The 21,724-nt window shown below is 38.0% G+C and overlaps 1 protein-coding gene and 1 long non-coding RNA gene across 2 annotated transcripts in view; one reads left to right on the top strand and one right to left on the bottom strand.

Annotated features, from left to right (window-relative positions):
* Positions 1-11,266, bottom strand: part of LOC139730398 (E3 ubiquitin-protein ligase TRIM37-like) — a 42,563-nt gene extending 31,297 nt beyond the window's left edge. The window contains exons 1-2 of the mRNA XM_071641260.1: positions 11,166-11,266; positions 1,176-1,277 (exon numbers count right to left, since the gene is read on the bottom strand). Of these exons, the coding sequence (XP_071497361.1) occupies positions 1,176-1,277; positions 11,166-11,186 (123 nt within the window). The 5' untranslated portion in view covers positions 11,187-11,266. The remainder of the gene's footprint in view (positions 1-1,175; positions 1,278-11,165) is intronic.
* A 5,185-nt stretch (positions 11,267-16,451) lies between these two features.
* LOC139730397 (uncharacterized) lies at positions 16,452-19,113 on the top strand. The gene is made up of 4 exons (XR_011710924.1): positions 16,452-16,488; positions 17,363-17,552; positions 18,098-18,173; positions 19,030-19,113. It is a non-coding gene; the product is annotated as an uncharacterized lncRNA (long non-coding RNA).
* The last annotated feature ends 2,611 nt before the right edge of the window (positions 19,114-21,724 follow it).

The following is a 21,724-nucleotide window of genomic DNA, read 5'->3' as shown; positions in this document are numbered from 1 at the left end:
TCTAACTTACATGTTTGCCACTGCCCATAACAAAAAAAAGGTAGTGCACTTTGACATTAACAAGTAAAACTTTTTCCTCATACAACAGTGGCTAAAAAGTTATAGCTCTAGGTTTTGCATGCACCCTGTGGAAGAAGATAACATGCTTGACTATATTGGACACAGACTATTTTCAATTCTTGATGTCTAACTGAGCTTTAGTTTCACAAATACTTTTTTTTTTGGAAGGGGGGGGGGGGTTGGGGATGGGGAGAGAGGAAAATTCAAAGGGTATGGCTCTACTATCAAATCCTCTGATATTTCAGATCAGTATTATGAAGGTTAACAGAAAAGGGAAGTAAATCTAGTTCAATTGATCAAAATCACGAATCAAAACCAAGCTGCAAGTGGTAGATGGAGTTGCTGGTTGCAATTGCTGGTTTCAGCAAGCTTACATGAACTTTGCTCTGACATATATATACAGTGGAATACATAACAGTTGTAAGACAAGGAAGTAACTTTACTACTTTGCTGCTCTAGCACTGCCCTTTCAGGATATAATTTTTCTGGTATCGCGCCACAAATTGCTGTGCATTTTTTATATGACTGCTATACAAAATTTCTTGTGTGTAGCAGGTTTTTCTTTTTTAACATAGGACTGTATAGAACTTTCTAAAGTATTTGCCCATTGATCAAAACTGCTAATCAAATTTGAAATTCCCTGTCTTAATTTGATTAAGACAGGTTAATTAAGTTAATTTGGAAGCAATAGTGGGATTGGAGCGCTTCATCTACATTGTACACAGTAATAGTCAATGGTAGGATACTCGAGAAGTAGTGCACATTTTTTCTATAATGCAAACTGACCTCTGATAACCTCTAGCCTTTTAGCCACTCATATGAAAGGAGTACCAGTAGGTAATGGCTGTAGTGCTATAATTACTGCGGACTTAAAATTTGAACCTCATCGTCCAATCCATGCCATTAATAAAACATCATGCTAACAACAATGGTGGTCAATACATCACTACTTGCATTGCACATAAGGATCATTGGTCAGCCAGTTTAATAGCTATTGCCTTGTTCTTGTACTACAAATGCAACAGGAAAAGCAGCCAAACTTTGGCATTTGTTCCAGTGGAGGGGGTTGCGGAGCGGCAAAAATGGAAGAGAAGGCAGTGTTTACGCCAACTTACCCGTATGCAGGAGTAGCAGCACAGCTTGGAGCAGTGTGGACACAGCCGGGCGTCCCGCAGCTTCTCCATGCAGATGAAGCATCGGAACACCTCCGCCAGGCTCTGGTGAGGAAGTCAGCAAAATCACACACAATCACATTATCAAATATTGGGGAGACTTACGTACAGTTGTGGGTCACAGGGAGGTTTGGAAATAAAGCTCTTGAAAAATGAATGGATGGAACAAACTCAACAATGGTACTTCCATGGACTTCACTTTCAAAGTGATGGTCAGTATTCAAAAACTGTCTTCATTTTACAAGTTCCATTTCAAGCCCATACCATTCTATGCACCATGATATAAACGTATGTGTGAACAAAAGAGTGAAAGGAAGAAAATACATAATCATATTAAAATAAACATTTGTTCAGAGCACAGTAAAGCCTACCTGCATCTTTGATCAGTCAGTGTCATCCAATTTGAACAAACAAAATCCACTTCCTATCATCTAGGCCAAAAACAACAGCAGCAGCGACCAGAAAGCTAGAAAGCTAGAAAGCTCAGCCGAATCTCTTTGCTGACAACATACAGAGTTCAAAGAGCTTAAACACATTTCAACAAACACCGTCGACGGATCGTCAACTGTGTCGGGACTCTCTCCGCTCACATTGAGTCGGTACGCTCTTGCAATGCGGACGATTCCTACATAATGCGGATCTTGCGAATTAGCTGGAAGGGTCCCGACCACACCTAAGGGACTCCGAGGAGTAATCCAGCATTTGCTTCTGAGCTACAGATCGCAGACAGGGCAGGGGGGGGGGGGGGGGGGGAGGGGGGTGGTGGTGGTGACATGGGGGGGGGGGGTGTTCCTGATGTATGAGTTCAGGGCTAATTCAAATGTTGACAGCCACTGAATCATCATCCATGAGGACAAGGGTTTTTTTTTTTCAGACTGGCAAGGCACAAATCACAAATTTGATGGATCATGACCTAGTATACAAATAATGAATGTTTATGAGTGCAATGGACAGAATATTTCATGAGGTGAAAGATGAAATGATCCATTCAACAAGGTGCAGCCGAGTTGAATGGATCAATAATTTCATCTTTCTCTGAATCAAATATTCTGTCCATTGCATGAATGAAAAACAATTATTATTTGTTTTATATAACGCCTAAAATAGATCCTTGTCATTTCATGTTTTAGTAATTTGGAAACAAGAAAGAATCTGATATCGCGAGAGTGCTCACTGAGCGCTTTACGCTAGCGCGCTGTCGCATACACACACTGCAAACCCAAGCGTTTTACACACGTACCCTTTGTAGTGTGTCGGGCTCTCCGCGAGCGTGCAATGGAGTAATCGTATGGATCCAAAATTGAACGGTTAATGGAGCCACAATTGCACTGATGATGACGTCATAGTGAAATGGGCCGAATGTCAAACAACCAATCAAATGACAAGGATCTCTTCAGGCATTACATAATAGCCAACGATGACTGGGTTCTTCATGCATCTTTAATACATCACAAAGTTATAAAGTAGCAACTGGCAAGATGCATGTTTTGTACAAGAACTTGCATACTGGGCACAATGGTACAATTAGTCTTGCATCTAACTTTCTGAGTATATTGTTTCCCGGTCTTTGAAATGAAATTCATGGAAGAGGAGAAGAATAGTGACCTTTTTTGAAAATTATTACATCAATGACACAAGTAAAATGCAAGCAATCTTTGATAACTGAGAAATCTGATAAAATTTATACTTTTGTCCATCTGAACTTTGGTAAAGTCAGAGTACATGGCAACGCTATGGGCTCTGCAAATTAGTTTTTTTTTTTTTTGTTGTTGTTGTTAAATGGCCATGACATTACTTGTGATTTTGTGAAAAACTGTTTGTTTTTCTTTTCTGCATTTTCTGCAGTGAACACATGAAAACAGAATACTGGTATAACAAGTGAAAAATGGAAATTGACGAACATTGATAATACACTGTATAGTCGGCTTTGATTTTAAAAGCAACATTGACTTCTTTTTTGCTGTTAAAAGTATTCTTTAAATAGGAGACATGCATGATCGATTCTCTGCACAACACCTCCAAAAAAAGAAATTTCCATCAGAGCAAGGACAAGGTCATCACTGATATGCAAGGTTGACTTTTTTTCAGTTTTTTAAAGTTAATTTCTCAGTTGGTTAGACACTCCATTCATTTTCAAAGTGATATAATGCATTATAGCATGCCCACCATGACAATTTATTGAATTCATCTCTAAAAAAAAATAATAATAACTTGCGTAGACTAAGTAACCACAATGTTATTCAATTGGATTGAATGCACAAACAAACTTTTTCTACTAATATTGCCAAATACCCCACTTGCTGTCAGGTGGATGTGCTGGCAAGTACCCTTTACAAGGATAAAATGAATAATCGATATCACAGATGCTTTATTATCTCTGTGAATCTAACACCCAACATGCCTGTTTGTACAAATTATCTTTTTCTGCTCAGGCACAAACTGGAATGCTCCGAATTGGCTTATTCTTGACTGAAAAGTGTGGCTGGGTGAGCATATCATGTTTGGCTTGTTTGTGCTAGAGGTGAATATGCTGAACAGAACAAGAAATGGGGCCATATTCTGTTGCGGGAGGGGGGGGGGGGACACATTGGATATCACTGAAAAGATTACTACGCACAGAGGCACCATCTAGCCAGCCAGCCAGCCAGCCAGCCAGCCAGCCCCTTGCTATTGTGCTCAGACAGAACAATGTGTCACACGTAAACAAGGCACTGATTCACGCCGACCAGTCAGCGGGAACGGGGACCACGAGCCAGCGAACAACTGGCCTCCCTTCGCAAACAGGAACACCCTGGCAAAGAAGGACGCACAGGCCCAAGTCAGCAGTGGAGGCCTGCTCCCCGACGTCAATGAAATCATGCTGCAGCAAAAGTCAAATTTTCCTGCATTTCTCTCTCTTTCTTTAAACTGATATCTTTCACATTTTTTTTTCAATCTACGTCACGGGAGAGAAAATGCATCGACAGGTTGTCGACAAGCAAAGCAGGCATAGCACAGAATCTGCAAAATTCTACAAAGCAAGTCTCTGGGGATGAAGAGGGTGAATCTTAGCTGAGGGAGACAACAATTCTTGGGGGAACAAATGGGGAGGCTACAGTAGATAATTCTTATGTCAATCAAAAAAGCAGTACTGAAGCAATTGTGCTGGCAGACTGGTGAAAGATGAATTCTAATTTTCTCACTACAGTAGTACTAGTAGTAGTAGAAGTAGTAGTAGTAGTAGTAGCAGTAGTAGTAGTGGTTGTGCCATAGAGTTGTACATTTTGGGCCCTACATTTCAAGTACGAAATGGTTGTGGCATAAAATTTTCACAAATTGGAGCAGACGACCTTTTTCACATCATTAAATTTTCATGAATTGCCACTGGCATTCAGTGCATATGGTGTAGACAAGAACTTCTGCTTGCATTTAAACTTTGCAAATCTTGGCTCTCGCGAAATTTGCAAAATTAAAATTCATGCAAACAATTCTGGTTATACAGTAATTGGAGTCTAGTCACTGAATCAAAGGATGTATGTGTATCTGTACGTATCTCACATAAGAAGGGACAATGACATGTTCTTGCCCATCTGTACGAACGAATTCCTGTTAATTAATCATTTGTTCGGTAGCTTTCCTTGCTGCATATTAATCAGTCCTACTCAAATACATTTCATTGAAAGTTAAGTCTAACAGTGTTTCATACTTTCTCCACTACTATTGATTGCACCTAGTACTTTCAACATCAAAGTTTGAATAGGCTGTTCAGTACACACGCATCACGAAAAAAATCTTACCTGTATTTTATCATATACAAATATGTAAACCAGTGGGGGGCATTTCATGAAGCGTTTTGTCAGATATTTCATCTGACAAAATGTTAAAAGCTACTGAAATCCTTGCATCTGATTGGCTGACAGCAAATTTGTTCATAAAATGCCCCCCCCCCCCCAGATCTACAGAAAGACAATCTTTAAAATCCTTCTAGGCATGAGTGCTTCTGGTACCAATACTAAGTAGCATGGTAATTATCGAATAAATCAGAAGAATACAGAATTCGATGAACTTATTTCTGTTTGTGCGGTTATAATTAGCATACAGGCAGACATATAATCCGTCTCAACTATCACACAAGATGTACAATAGGTGTATTTAAAGTACTACATGTATGTATGCTTTCCTGTCAAGGTTTTTAGGCCAACAGAAGCAGACGAGTAGATGGACTAGAAGCACATGAAACAAATTTTCTTTTATAGTCACCGGGCACAGGGACATAAAATCTTTGAAATGCAGAGCTCAGGTTTTACCTTGCTTGAGCACTATTCTTTGCATTCAGAATCGTGTCATACATTTGGTGGGCAACAGATACGAACCAACAGACAACAACTATAACATGTGCCTTGTTGCTGAAAACAGAAAAGCTCTCTCTCTCTCTCTCTCTCTCTTGCATTCTTTTTTTTTTCCTTATGATCCACACAACAACAATAAAAAATGACCTAATGTGATAGCACAGCACATATGACTGAAATATTGACACCTGTTTATCTCTATTCTACAGTGGCTGTATGTGCACACCAATAATTTTGATGCCCTTCTCTGATAAACAAGGACGACACGGCAATACTTTTGAGGCATACACGGGCAGGCCTGGGAAGAGACAAGTATAGGCAGTCTTGTGGCTTTATGAGTCTGGCTTGGCAAGAAACAAAGGTCTTTTTCAACCATTAAGTATTTAAAAAAAAAAAAAAAAAAAGAAGACTTAGACCTGAACATCTGCTATCACTGATTGAATCAAACAACTGTCATATGATGGTATGATGAAACGATAAAATGCTCTGGTTCTTTTGCTGCTTTGGAAGCCCTACAGCACAGAAAGGTCTCTTGCCACTTCAACCCCTACTCAAAGAAGGGAGCATTGAAATTCCATCTGACTTTGCACAATTGCTTTTCTTCATAGTCTACTATTGTAATTGCTCTTCAGTTTATGCAGATAAACATGCTGCTCAAGAAACGTGATATGAAATAAACATGGATGGTGGGAACCAATATAAGACACCACACACACACACACACACACACACACACACACACACACATACACACACATTTTCACACACTGAAAACCCTCCCACAAAACAACAAAATAAAAATAAAAAATGTTCGTTCAGCTACTTAGAAATGAATGTATTACAACTATAAAGCAAGTTCGCAGCATGAAATTTTTGAGAATTGGAGCCGACAGTCGCAAAAGTTGCATGAACTTTTCGCGAATTGCCCCTGGCATGCAATTAATTTTGCAAATCTTGGCTCTTGTGAAATTTGCGACATTAACGCATACATTTCTGGTTTTACAATAAGCTATGAGACTGAGTTGACCAAATACATGTCTGATTCATTAATGAATGGCTTACCACCACATTATTCTCTCTAATGTCGTAGTCCATTTCCAGAAATGTACTGTACACATGTGCTCTTCCAGTATTAAAAGGGCATTGTACCGGTTTTTTATTTTTTTATGTGTTGTTCTTTTAATTCTAAAAGACCCAGGGGTGCAAACAGAATCAAAATTTCATAACGATTTAGTCCGTAATTTCATGTTGAAAATGGAAATTTTTGGGCGAGAATTATGCTAATGAGCTGACGAGCCCGGATGTCGTGATGTCACAGGTGCCAAATGTTTCACTGATTACAAGCCCTCGCATACGCGTGCGTTAAATCGTGCCGAGTAGCAGACGACGCTTAGGCCCAATTTAGCTAGCAGGCGGCACTTGTGTACTGTCCTATCCATGCAGCTGTCTCAAATTTTGCTGAACCAAATCGCACCAAAATTACAGGACATATTTCTAAGCATATTTCAAAATACCGTTTTATATTTGAACGAAATCGGTAATCGAGAAGTATCAATATTGACGCCGAATTTCAAGTTGTCACTAAAAAAAACCTCACACTTCGCGAGAGATCTTGGTAAACGCGATATGCACAATCTAGAACTGAAGTTAGCCGACTAGTGCTGTGCGAACGGGGAATTTACGCGGGAACTAAATTAAAAAATGTTATGATTTTAGCGATATGAGTGATTTACAAACTTTATTTTTCATTCAACTTAGCTCAAATAATTTATAAATTGATTTCTTGCTCCCGATTACTTGAAATATTTGTCTCATGATATTAGATGGCTAACTTCAGTCTGTGCGTGCGCAGGCAAGTAGGGATACTACGCCGCGATCACTCTTGTTCGTACAGAGTAGATTGTTTTTAGCGACGACAGGAAAGTCGACAACTTCACTTACGCTTCTCAACTTGCGATTTGGTTCCAATTAACGTGAGCAAGTGGACATGAGTCATAAAATACTTCTTGTGATTTTGGTGCAATTTGGTTGGGTGAATTTTGAGATATCTACATGGATACGGAAGTACTCTAGCACTATGCCTACACCAGCGCTTGGATCGCGAAGCGGTGGCACTGTTTATATCTACGTGGTCGGGCCACTCTTCCGAGGTATGGGTCCTACTAAAACTAGATCTAAGTTAGTCCTTGGTGTTAATACGACCACCATGAGATTTATCTCGACCACAAAAACATTGAAAATCCATAAAGCAGATATCTTACCTGCAAAATTCAGCACAGAAACAACAGGGCCTGCAGCACGAGGGCCTCTAGCGGCAACGCTAGACCTTGGAGTCTGGACTTTCGTCTGGACTTTCTTCAAGTTCTGGCAGCGGGGCCATTCGGGGTATGTATTGCATACGAAACGTTTACGCTGTGCCTATTATTAGCGCTGTGCACGTACAGCTGTCGACGGAGCGGCGAGTAGAATCTTCTCGGTCCTTGACTGCTCACTAGTCCTAGTCCTAGTTCTAGTCTAGAGTCTATGTGTACTGAGTGCCGTTTTCTTCTAACTAGGCGTAAACCGTGATTGCCGTTGACTATTTTTTGGATTTAGATTTTAAGAATCACTCAGTCCTCATCTTCGTTAGATAGTTTGAACGGTGATGTCGAACCATTTCATTATCGCTCATCATCAATGCATAGTTAGTGCAGTGCAACGTTACTTTTTTTACACACAGCTTTCTATGGGCAGCACGTTCGGACAATGATGCCAATTTCATTTTGCATATCTGGAATATTCCCCATAAAATTGATCTAAATAAAAAGCTTTTGAAGAGATTCCTTTTAAAAATTAATAAATATTGTTTAACATGTTTATTTCAGCTCCATTTTGCAATTTTACTAAATAACAGTTTTTGCAGTACTTTGTGTGAGATTTCATCAGTAAATTGACATGAGTAGAACCTTTCTAGTTCGTTTTGCTAAAGTCGGAGGTTGGCACCTGTGACGTATGCCAAATTGTGTGGATCGTTCCTTGGCTTGCTCGTTTTCATTTTTTTCAAAAAATCATTACAGGCTTATCCTGGGTTATAGAATCCTCTCTTTCCAGTTGTAGGCATCAAAAAATGTAGATTAGAATTATCAGACAAGAAGAAAATGTCAGTACAGGTTTCTTTTAAGCATCAATTCCATTTATAAAGCATCTTTCTCATCAACTATTTTCTTTCACATTGTATGTCTGAAAGACTAGAACCCAATATCATGAGATAGATTTGTACCTATAGGACTTCCCAATGTTACACATCTTCAGTATACAGCAGTATTTATGGTAGAAAATCAGAGGAAGTGAAATAATTCACAACCCTTGCAACTCATAGCCACCAGCCTAATGGTGTATACTGTTACATGGCAACTACCTTATCAACTTGCTCTTGGGCATATAAATCAATGATTACAAGCATATAGCCAACAAGTCTTAGCCTCAAAATTTTATTCTTATTTCATTCCATTTTAAATTACCATAACATTCATTTCAATACTGTAGAATGTAAAATATTCTACTCAAGATTAAATATTTTCATTTACTTACTTTATCATTATTCATTTTGGTACTTTCAGACACAACCTTAACTAACCAAGTAGGATTTCAATTTCATGTTTTGACCCTTAAAATTGTGCAAAATGCACAACGGATCAGTAGCAGTGAGCTTTTGCACTACAATCAAACAAAGAGGCCATTTTATCTTCTATACTCTCTTAAAAATATAGTTGCAATAAATGCATGATACCAATCCTGCAATTTTGTGAAGACCCTATCAGAGACTCCAACCCAAAGCACCTTCTGATCTGGAGATTCTCCTGCCTGAAACCCCTAGCAAACGGGAGACTCCAAGTTGATGTGTAAGAAGCGCGAAGTTCCCAGGGTTCTTGATGCTCTCTGGTGCTATTAAAGGCTTTTTTTTTTCAACATACAAAAGCAATAAGTAAGAAATCCTTTCCAACGGGAGATACAGAGCCAGGGCGGGAGAAAGTAAATCTCAAGCGGGAGAACGGGAGATTTTGCAAAAATTGGTTTTCGGCGGGAGATCTCCCGTCGAAAACGGGAGAGTTGGAGTCTCTGCCCTATATCATGAATTTCAATTTTTACAAAATTTCTGTTATTCTGTTCATGAGTTTGATTACCACTGTTAAACTTCAATATTTTTGTGAGATTAATTTTTCGCGCTGAGCTGCTCAAAAACATATTCGCCGGTTCTTGAATTCGCGCTGCACAATTGTCAACCCATGCAAAATGTGCAGAGAAAATTGTGAAGATACATGCATTGCATGTATTTTTGCTGGTTTTAGAATTAGAAACCTATCAATAATACACTTTTGTGTACAGTCGAACCTTGGCACAGGAGGTCGAACCCTGTGCGATGTGCAAGTGCCGATCCACATTTCATTTGTGTGGAGGCCTACGCCGGCTACAGACAAATGGCTAATTAATACACAATACTGTAATGTAAGCGGAAATTTTCGCTCATTTCGCGGAACCAGAAACTAGCGCGAAAATAAAAGCATGCAAGTATTTTTGCTTGCCATATGTTCCTATGCATGTCGTCTTGATTCTGCGGATTCAAAAACATGCAAAACTCTTCTGACACGGCCAAGCTCGAAAAATTAGTCACGCGAAAATATCCACTTTTACAGTACAATATAGATTGTAAATTTTCAATGTACACAATCCACAGCTGACAGGCCACAGCTGCACAGAGCACTTTAACATTAGAGGCACAAGAAAACATGTAATATGGCGCTTATTCCTAGAGCTACTAAAACTGAGTAGGCTTCCTAAACAGGTTTGTAATAGACTTTTAGAGCGAGTCTGGCAAGCTATCTCCATGTGCCACGTGATCACTCAATTTATCCAGCTCTATTTTTGGGTACTACCCTCAATCATCATTTCACTTCAACAAGGTCAAGGATATCAATATAACATTAACAATGTCCTTGTCAATGGTTACAAGTTTCTAATCTACAATCAGTAACTTAGCCTAACTTTAGCTTTGTATACAAACATGGACACTGGCATGGAAAGCTACATCGATAGACACATATTAATGTGTTCTCGGAAAGAGTTCCTTATGTCCCCCCCCCCCCCCCCCCCACTAAATTACTATTTTCTTTTACTAATAATTAACTAAATAAAGGTTAGATTCTATGCCATTTATGGGAAGACTTCCTTTTGAGACATAACCCTAGCATAACTTTTATTTAGTTTATTATCAGTATAAAAAAAAGTAATTTATTTATTTTGTGCAAATTAGTGGGGGGACATAAGGAACTCGTTCCGTGTTCTCCTCGCGCTTCTACTTGGGCAGGGTGCAGCTGCAATAGAATTTCGAGAATTAGAAAACTCAAAGTCCAATTTCTGTAGTGAAGTGCGTCGCTTCACAAGCAACGGAAGCCTTGCGAATTCGCACGGGAGAGATCTGGGGGTTATAGCTATACCATGGCCGATAGGCAAGGTTCAGGTAGTGGTCCACTACTGGCCATTCGCGACTCATTGAGTTCACACGCGGCCCGCGCAATTTGTCGGAAAACTATAGAATAACCTCATCGTTCAACATAATTATACTTACTTCAACTGTTGCTTCCTCCATAGTGGTATGAAAATACCAGTCAAAAATAGCGAAATTTAGTCATTAAATATTCGGTAGCGTCCGCCGTGAAACCTGCTCATATCGTCGATGTTTTGACCATACGTATTCAGCTGTCGCGTAATTGGTTGAAAACTATCATGTGACAACCGGCGCCGATCTCTTTTATTTACCGACCGATAGCGGAGATCTATCGAAATCACAATTTGAGGTTCACTCTGAACAACATTAATTTTTTTATTTCCAAGTGTTGGTATGGTATACATCAAATGAAATTCCTATTTCAACTATTATCCTACCAATTGCTCGGTGACATACCAGCATAGTTTCTTGGGGAAACTGAACCGAATGGAATTCTGTTGTTTCATTCTAACATTTAATACCTAAAGAGAATATAAATTATCATTTCGTTTTATGTAACTGAATAAAAACCAAGTCCTTGTGAAAAAAAAAAAACACTCTCTATTATGCGTTATGACGTATAGACCTACTTTCAGTTATCATTATCGCCTTTATTTATGGTGCAATTTAGTCAGGAACGCTTGCATTGCGCTCATTGCCTTCTATTTCTCTGCGTCCATAATTGTTTTCTTTATCTTTATGCAGTACTCATTTTTTTTCTTTTCTTCACTATACCTCTAGTTCTTCCATTTCAAAGCTTTTGAGATCAGAAAACATCTTGATTATATGACGTAACAGTGCAAGAATGTAAGTATTTTTGCCCCATCCCATCATTCCGAATAGATTTGCTGATTTCAGAAAGAGGAGTTTTACAGTGCATACCAAAGTTTTGCTTCTACTTCTTAATTATCTGGGCTCTTATCAATTTTGATAGTGCTCGTTTATTCAAGTACAATCACCTCTTATAAGTCTATAATAGACTTTGGAATCTTTATCTGGTGACGCATTGGTCGTTTTCATCAGGCAAATTAATGTTCATACAGTGAACACAAAAGTTTTGGATACGGATTTTTATCGAAACAAAAGCTTTGTAGATATCTACACTGGGCACGCGATGCAGCTCTGGTGTCTATCAACCTTTCTGTATAGTTTGATATCAAAACTTAATCTATACACATTGTGGATTTAATTCGGCTCAAATTTTCAATCTCAGTGACGCTCTCAATGCCTCTCTTCAGATAAATAGATAGAAGGTACAATGAATCGTTCCATCTTTGTAAGTCCAAGGCACGACAATAACTTTTTTCTTTAATGGTCCGTTCGGGTCACTAAAATCTTGAAATCTGAAATTTTGACCAGAAAAAAAAAAGAGAAGAAGAAATTTTGTGGCCCGATATAACCGGAAACATAACAATCCACCATAAATCTTAACTGCCCGCTAATGATAGTCTTCATATAGAAATTTAGTAGTTTTTAGTAATCTTTAGTGGCCCCGGCATGGCTACCGAATCAAGCCCATGCTGTCCTTCATCCGTAAATCGCTCGTACGTCAGCACTCGGATGATGATCAATGGTAATACATGTACAAACTGTATATGAATAATAATATTGTAGTACATTGTGAAGTCACAATGTAATATTAATGTTGTCGTTATGAACTTCTTGATTGCGCCCTCTGTAGAGCTACATTGGTATAGTTTTGTGTTCCTGAGATTCTTCTTTATCTCCGACCCGTTTATGTCGCTATACTTTTACACTAAACCAGGTCTTGTCGTCTTGTTGTACTTGATATTTTGAAAAAAAAAAAGGATTTGCAATTCCAATTTGAAAATCAATCCCAAACAAAACTCGAACAGTCACAACTTTTGCAAGTCTGCCTACACAATGTCAAACAAATTGTAGCAGCAAAGAGTCGGAATTGTACCAAGATCCATTTAGGCACGACAAAGTATTACTTGAACTGCCCTCCTTGAGGAATCCATTGCAATATTCATATAGAATAATGAACCAAAAAAATTGGCCATAATAGATATCATAATCTTGCCGTCCCTTTAATTTTCGACAATTTCCTAATTACAAAATGGTCCGTTCTGCACAATTAAGCCCTTCACCGATTCTTCGCTTATAGTTTTCTATTCCCTGCATAATACACTCAGCAAAAAAAAAAAAGAAAGTAAACACTTTTTCAAGTTTATATTACTCATAGAATTTTGGTGAAATGTTAACGTATTATATACCATATGAAAGGTAATTTAATTGGCTATCAACTTAATAAGTCAATAAAAAGGGAAACTTTACACATGGGTGAACACCTTTGTTTTTCTCTTCCAAGGCACAAAAGTGAAAATTGCAAAAATGATCAAGTTGTCATTCATGCGTAAATGCTCTTCCATGTAACAATAAGAACAAAAGACAAATTTGACACAATAATGAACATGGATTCAGTTGCAAAAATATACCTATGATCTTTATAAATTCTTTAAAGCCCAAAAGATCAATAAAGGCTAAAAATAATGGAGGAAAATGAAGAATGTTCTGTCAAATCCAAATTCACATGAAATGAGAGAATAAGCAACATTAACAAAAATGGTAGAATTGTGAATTGAATATTCAAATTAGAAAAATTGTAAATTATATTTGGTTCTTGAATTTGTCTTATGAATTCTTAAATTACGAAATTGAATGAATGAAATAAAGATATTTTGTTCATTTAATCATCTTCGTGCCCTTGCTCCCTATGTCGCTTGAAGTTTTAGTTCAGTAAAAATTCTTATTTTCTGCCCTGAAGTTTCCCACTTTTATTTTGTTTGAGGTCATAAAGAGATTAAGAGAATATAGACTTATTTTTGCCATTTCTTTGTGTCTCCCATTGTGTTAAACTGGTCTTTTGTTATCATTGTTGTCTTAAAGGGCATTTGCAAATGAAAGACAATATGTCAATTTTTGCAACTTTTACTTTTGTGCTTTGGAGGATAAAAACAAATGTGTTCACTCATGCGTAAAGTTTCCTTTTATATTGACCTATTAAATTGATAGCCAATTAAATTACCTTTAATATGGTATAAAATATATTGATTTTCATGAAAATCTTCCATGAAAATTTTGAGCTCGAAAAAGTGTTTACTTTCTTTTTTTGCTGAGTGTATATAGGCCTATAACTATTGCAGGGATGTGACTTTTATTTACTCGTCCGTGAATACTTTGAAAATACTGAAATGTGATTTTTTGTGACAGAGGTCTATTGCGAGGAAAGTCTTTTTTTTTTTAATAAATGGATTCTCTTCTTGCTACAAATGGCTAACCTAACACCCTTTTTTTCGTTCATTTTTTTTTTAATCTGTTCTTCACTCCATGCAAGTACCACTTTCCACATTCGATATCTGTGTCAAATTTTCACCGTTACAAAAGTAGGAGGACGCCACCTCTAGCTGCAGGCGCTATCTACACCCATGGACCTCCCTCCCTCACCCCTCCCTCTCCCTCCTCCTTTTTCTCTTTTCAGCCCATTGTAATTTTCCATAATGTCTCCAAAAGTTTCGACACCCAATAACAGCGTACATTAATATATGCATGGAGTTCATTGTCTCAATTTCCGCTTGCCATTTTATATTAATTACGTATCTAAATAAGTGCAGGTACAATAATTCATGTTCAGCTATTGAGTCTGATTTGTTATCGAAGTCGAGACAAGCTGTTAACCCTTTCTGTGCCAACATGATTATATACAGATATATATATATATATATATATATATATATATATATATATATATGTATATGTATATATATATATATATATATATACACTGTAAAAAATTGCTGTAAAAATTACAGTAATTTTTAACGGTAAAATGCTGTAGGAGCGATTTTACAGCAATTTGCCGTATTTTTAGGCGGTTCACGGTAATTTCCTGGAAGCATTAGTGCTGTTCTTTTCGCAGACAAATGTTACGGTAAATTACTGTAACAGAGCGCCCGAAGTGCATTCTGGGATACACAACGTCACACGCGCATGCGCACCATGCGCGAGCGCAGAACATAAATCTCTGCAAACGTTTGGGTGTCTGAAGGAGAACATAAGTTGCCAGTTATCTGTGGAAATCATCGAGAATCAAGTGCAAGTGTAAATTTCCCTGGTAAGTGGTGATGATGTGTTTTCTAAGGATCTTGTAGATCTGGAAATTTTGTGTCTATATTTTTCCAATATTATGTAATATTTCATGGAAATTTGACATTCAATTCATCGTACTCACTTTTCGCGCTTTCTGTGTTGTCTACGCAAGATGTGTGTGTTAATGTGTATGTTGTGTTGTCTACCTAAGATGTGTACGTGTGCGGGGTGTTTTATGTGTGTGGCTATTACTATGCCTAGCTATGCCATCCCCATGCAGATTCGAACGAGACGACTGGACTGGACTGAACGACTTTAATAACTTAGTTTTGAAAGCTCAAATATTTCAACACAAGATCTATCTATAGAATGTTAGAACAAGTTGAAATTATCTTATAAGTGCTTCTTAACATTTTATTGGTATCACGTCGCAGGGTGTGGTTTTTCATTCGCAGTAGGCCCTATACTATAGACTAAAATGCATAGGGTCTAACAGTTAGTTTGCAAGAATCCAGAGTCAATTGAAGGAGGCATACTTAATCAGAAGAAGAGAAATCCTAATGCGTATCATGTACAAGTACTGTGCACTACATACTGTACGTGTATGGTCTATAGTTTACTGCATGCTATCCTAGCTGGCCGCCGGCTGACAATGACAATGACAATGATTGGCTATTCTAGGCGTCCTTTGTTCACAGCGCGCTAGGCTAGCGTACAGCCTGCCTGTGTGAGCTGAGATCTATCTTCATTTGCATTGATTAGCACCTTCTGTCTCTTCTGACAACTGTAATGTTCACTGAATACTTGACCCAGTCCCAATCAGGCATGCATAGTCAGGAGCAAACGATTTCAGCAGTTATCTTAGAAGTTAATCAGAACATACATAAAAATGCACATATGGGACTAGATTCTAAATGTAAACAAGTAATGAATGCACCTCTAACTGTTAGTACTGCCGCTGCTTATTTTGACACCTCGGAAGGCATTGATGATATTAAATATATATTGTTAATCTTCGATCTGATTTAGCTGATAAAATATAGAATCACATGACATAGATAAAAAATAAAGAGTTATTTTATTTGATCTTTTACCGAGGGAGAGGGGTCCATTCAGTCGCGTCAGTGCAGGGAGTGACTGTTTTTATTTGTATGGCGCAGCAACGCAGGTAGCCCGACAGACAACGCAACCTTTTCTTTTTCTTTTTCTTTTTTCCTACCATGATATATGCACTGTACTGCGCATGTGTATGTGCGGACAAATCCGACGTGACTGAATGGACCCCTCGCCCACGGTAAAAGATCATTTAATAAAATCACTCTTTATCTATGACATGATTCTATATTTTATCAGCTAAATCAGATCGAAGATTAACAGCATATTTAATATCAATGCCTTCCGAGGTGTCAAAATAAACAGCGGCAGTACTAACAGTTAGAGGTGCATTCATTGCTTGTTTACATTTAGAATCTAGTCCCATATGTACATTTTTATGTATGTTCTGATAACTTCTAAGATAACCGCTGACTATGCATGCCTGAGTGGGACTGGGTCAAGTATTCACTGTTACAGTTGTCAGAAGAGACAGAAGGTGCTAATGCACTTTCATATCCTGCCCGCATCCGTGAAAGAATTTTCTTCAAAATTTCAGAGAGTAATCACCAACATGTATCGCATCTTTCACCTCAATTTGAATCAAGTAAGACAGAGGCCGAGGGAACTCTCTGTCAGTGTCATCGCTCAACACGATCTCTCTGCTGTATGCTGAAGTTAGTATCAAATCTCAGTGTTAAGTGCATGTTGGATACACATTCGCCTAAATTTTGATTGCTAAATGCTAGCGTCAGTTTAAGCGTATCGCACACAAAGTACACACTAACACAGCGGAGAGACCGTGCTGAGCGACAAAGTGACGACACCAACATCAGAGCCGTAATGGAGGCTTCCCTCTGTCCAATGTGATTCAAATTGAGGTGAAAGATGCAATACATGTTGGTGACTTTAATGACCATTACATATTATCTACAAAGAAAGGTTCAATGGGCCACCACCACAGATGGTACACCGAATCAAGGACCAGTGATTATTCCTTCCTACCATGTTCAGTATAAGCATTTTGCAACCCTTACTGGTGTCAATATTACCTCCACCCTTCTGACCGCATTTAGAGAGAAAGGACAAGCCATCCTTCAATTCCTAGTGAAGGAGAAATGGGACGATAAGAACGGTGCCCGCCAAATTGTGGAAGCGGTATATGGCGAAGGGGATCCCAACTTGCACCAGGTCGCATGGGCCATCTTGACAGGTCTCCAGAGCTTCTTCAAAGTGAAGGATGATGCACTCTTCCTACTCTGGGATGTAAGAATTAATAATTACATTTTATTCTTATCTTTACCCACACAATATTTTGCAATATTAGTCTGGAGTGCAAAAATTAGGCATTTGGTTATTGCTTTCATGCCAATCACTCTACGCTTTGTGAATATGCTTTCTTTATAAAATTCATCTTGCCAGCTAGTGCATTGGATTGAAGGATTGAACCGGTTAAATGTGTTTGAGCTACTAGTTCTCAAGAACCTTAAATTCTTTTCTCTGTGGAACTGTTCCTTAGACTTTTTTTTTTTTTTTGGTGGGGGGGGGGGGGGTTGAGTGAGCCATTGGCACACCCCATCTAATAAAAAAAATCTCCCCCCCCCCCCCCCTGCAAGTATTATGCAAGTTCATTGATGAACAACTGAAAATTGATTTGAGATTGGATTGGAGCTTCAAATTTGGGGACTGCAATATTTAAATCAAAATCAATTAAATGACACTATAGTGTAGAGTTGAATCGAATGTGTAATTGTGGTATAAACACTTGATTTTCATATGATTCTTTTCCTTTATGCACCCTTAATCTTTAGGTAACTGCTACTGCTGAGGAATTCGAAAGAGCAAGCGAGGCAACTGAATGTGAAGCACCGAAGCTTGTCATCCAAGGTGCGTTATCATTTAAGACTTCCAAAGATTTTGATTGAAAATCGTTGTAGAATGATATAATTGGACATTGTAAACATTTTCACTTTTGGGTGTAGATTAATGTCTGTATAGATTATGTGTCCATCTTCTTAACCAGACTTGTAGTTATCGTACTTTCAGCCTTTTACAGTTTTTAATTCATTTCAAACTGTAACATCATTTGAATGTACAATGCAATCACTTACCAAGGAGACATGTGAATACTGTATGATCCTAACCAAATGGTAAAAACAAGAGAGGAAGAAAAGAGCAAAAAACAATCTATACTTTTCACTCTGTGCTCTTGTCTTGTGATATTTCCACAATTTGTATTGGATTGGAGGGGGGGGGGAAGGAAAAAACATATCTGGTCTATCAAAAATGAGAAGAAAATATTATACATATAGTGCATGCTCTTGAGTTGAATATGTATCATAATATGTGCATCCATATACGGTATATTTGACGAAAATGAGCATGTACTATGCGTTATATACATGTAAGATGGGAAACTGCTTTTGGGATCGGAACTCACAAACTCTATATTGCAACATTCATTGATAAAGTGCAATGAACTCTGTATTATCGATTAATTTTTATCGTTATCGAGCGTTGTTTATGGCAGTTTGTGTAAAAAATGGCATATAATGAATTACGCAATGACAAGACACGCGAATCTGACCAATCAGAAACCTTGTTTCATACAATATATTTTACTCTTTAGTGAAAGGTGTCAGAGATGTTCCCATCAGCCAGTGTAGCAGAAGCAAAACCATAAATCAGTTAAGCCAAATGAAGGTCATAATGATTAAAATTTAACTTTATTTTTGTTTGATAGGGGATCCCATTGCCTCAGCAACATCCAGATGGACGGTTCTTGTGGAAAATGGTGTTATTGGTCAATCTACACCAGCTGAAGCAGGCTTCATTTGTGGGTTATCCTTCCCGTTTGCCTCATACTACATTCTGAACTTGCAGTATCAGAGCACCGCATCCACAACACTCGAATTCATCCAGAGGTACTAATGGCATGCAAAATATCAGAAGCATAGAATATCTGAGCTCTTTTTTATTTTGAATGTACTTTATCATGTGTCAATATGCTGCAGCCTGCTGGAGGTGGGTGCCGGAGGGATTAATTTTTTTTTTTTTTTCTTTTTGTTGTCCGTTCATCTGTCCTGTTTTCATTCTCTCGATAGCTGAAGACCCTTTTGGTGGCTCCCCTTCAAACTTGGCTCATTTGGGGTCAAAAGTCATAGAGGTTATTGTATACATGAAAAATACCATCATTCTTGTGATAACTTAGGAAGCAACTGACAGAACAACTAAAAACTTTACTCATGTATGCATAATGGCAATGATAATCTGATTAGATTATCAAAGTTTTTGAAAATATTAAAAGGTCAGTGTATTCAGATATGGCAATGTTGGAGGCATTAATTTTGACTGCCATTCAAGAATCCATCTGGTTATTATATTGTTTTCATTGAAAGGGATTTATTCAGGGTGGCTTTAAGAAAATGCAACATTCTAGATCTTTTGATTGTGATATGGAATTGTTTGAGGTATTTGATAGATCAGCACTTCCCGTTTTATATGACATCCACATTATTAATTATCAGAACTTAAGGCATTTTGATTCTAGAGCATTTTTTCTTGAAAAAATAGACAATTCCAAAATATGTTTCATGTACTTTGCTACCAAAATCATGCTTGGTGGAGTAAGCAACATGCACTTGTGGGCTTGCCCTAGAAAACAAAAGCATAAGCATAAGTTTTTGGTAAGGCAAATAAGATTATCTTCACAACTGTCACATTTTAAAGGTAAACATACCTTCGGGCAATGCTGTGTGAAACTCCAGAATGTCAAGAACTATGAACGACTAGCCGACAAACATCAGGCATACTAAGTTGTTTTTTTTAGTTTGTGTTTGTGTTTGCGTTTGTTTATAATTTTTTTTGATTGTTTGTTTGTTTTTTTGCCTCCTTTGTTTTAGAGAAGAGCTTGACTCTTTACTAGCCAAAAAAAAAAAAAGTATAATCTATTATTAATGTTTGATAAATTTCAGTATAGGCTTGCTAATCATGAGTCCATTATTTATATAAAGCCAAACAAAAAACTAAAAAATCATTTCAATTGTGAAATTAATCTATTTTTGTAATATCTTACCATCTTTTTTTCTTTCTCTCTGTCAGATATCTCCTTGGAATAAGTCTGGACGGATCCAAGTGCGGCGGATGTAAGAGACAGTGCAACCCCAAAGTAGTGGCATTTGTATGCCGCTTCGCTGACTTCCAGTGGCTTTAATCTTCACCTCTAGAGATTGAAATCTACACTCCTGTAGCCAGAGGCAGCACTGCAACACAAAATAGTGTCATTCGTACGCCAGTTTGCTGACTTCCAGTGCTTTTATGCTTCACCTATATATTATTACCTGCATGTAGCCAGTCCTAGGGTGTCGTTACCACCAAGTGCCTGCATGAATGCTGGCACACTTAATTGGAATCAGTCCTGATGGGTCCAAGTGCAGAGGATCTAAGAGGCAGCAGTACAACCCCAAAATAAGTGTCATTCGTACGCCGATATGCTGATTTTCACTGGGCTTAATGCTTAAACCTGTATATTTTATGTGGATTTCGCCAGTTGTTAGGTCATCCTGAATTTCAAATGCCTGTATGAACAATCACACACATGCCTGTGTGTTGTCATAGAAGTGTAGATTACAATCTGATTCTGAGTATTTTTTTTTACTTCCAAAGTCCAAATTTTAGACCTTTTCTTTTTTCAATTTGAATGTGTAGAAATATACACATTGTAAAGGACCTATAATTATAGAAATTCATGTTGACTTGTTGCTTCATACTTTTGTATACATCACACATTCATTAAAGGGGGTACCGAATGCTGAAACAATGTTAGTTCATTTTAAAAAACATGTTTTTATTAGCAGAAAATCATCTGCCTAAAGTTTTTTTTAAATTTGTGTTGCCAGAAAAACCCTAAATTATGGTAAGACTTCAGGATAGTTTGGCCCCTCAGTTGTGTCCCAATTTCAGCTAGTTAACCACAATGACGTCAAAGTGGTTACCTTGTCGCCCAATTCTAGCGAAATGTGCGCAAGGTATAAAGCATTTTGTACAGTCTAGGGCGCGACACATCTGCAATACGTGAACCTTGGTAACCACTTTGACGTCATTGTGGTTACCTAGCTGAAATTGGGACACAACTGAGGGGCCAAAATATCCTGAAATCTTACCATATTTTGGGGATTTTCTGGCAACATGATTTAAAAAAAAAAAATCTTAAGGCAGGTGATATTCTGCTAATAAAATCATGATCTTTTAAATGAAGTAAGATTGTTTCAGCATTGGGTACCCCCTTTAAAGGGGATTCTAGGACAACTACCTAATAGACATAATAGACAAGTATGCCCCCAGAGAACTACCCTCCAGGAAACCACCCCCCCCCCCCCCGAAAGCCAACCCTGACGACTACCCCCTAGACAACTAACCCCCCCCCCCCCCCCCCCCCC

Source organism: Diadema antillarum, unplaced genomic scaffold (genome assembly GCF_040938485.1).
Source record: "Diadema antillarum isolate AM-2024a unplaced genomic scaffold, OU_Dant_1.0 seq00000310_RagTag, whole genome shotgun sequence".
NCBI lineage: Eukaryota > Metazoa > Echinodermata > Echinoidea > Diadematoida > Diadematidae > Diadema > Diadema antillarum.
Note: the sequence above shows the minus strand (reverse complement) of the source record. Positions and strands in the feature narration are given on the sequence as shown.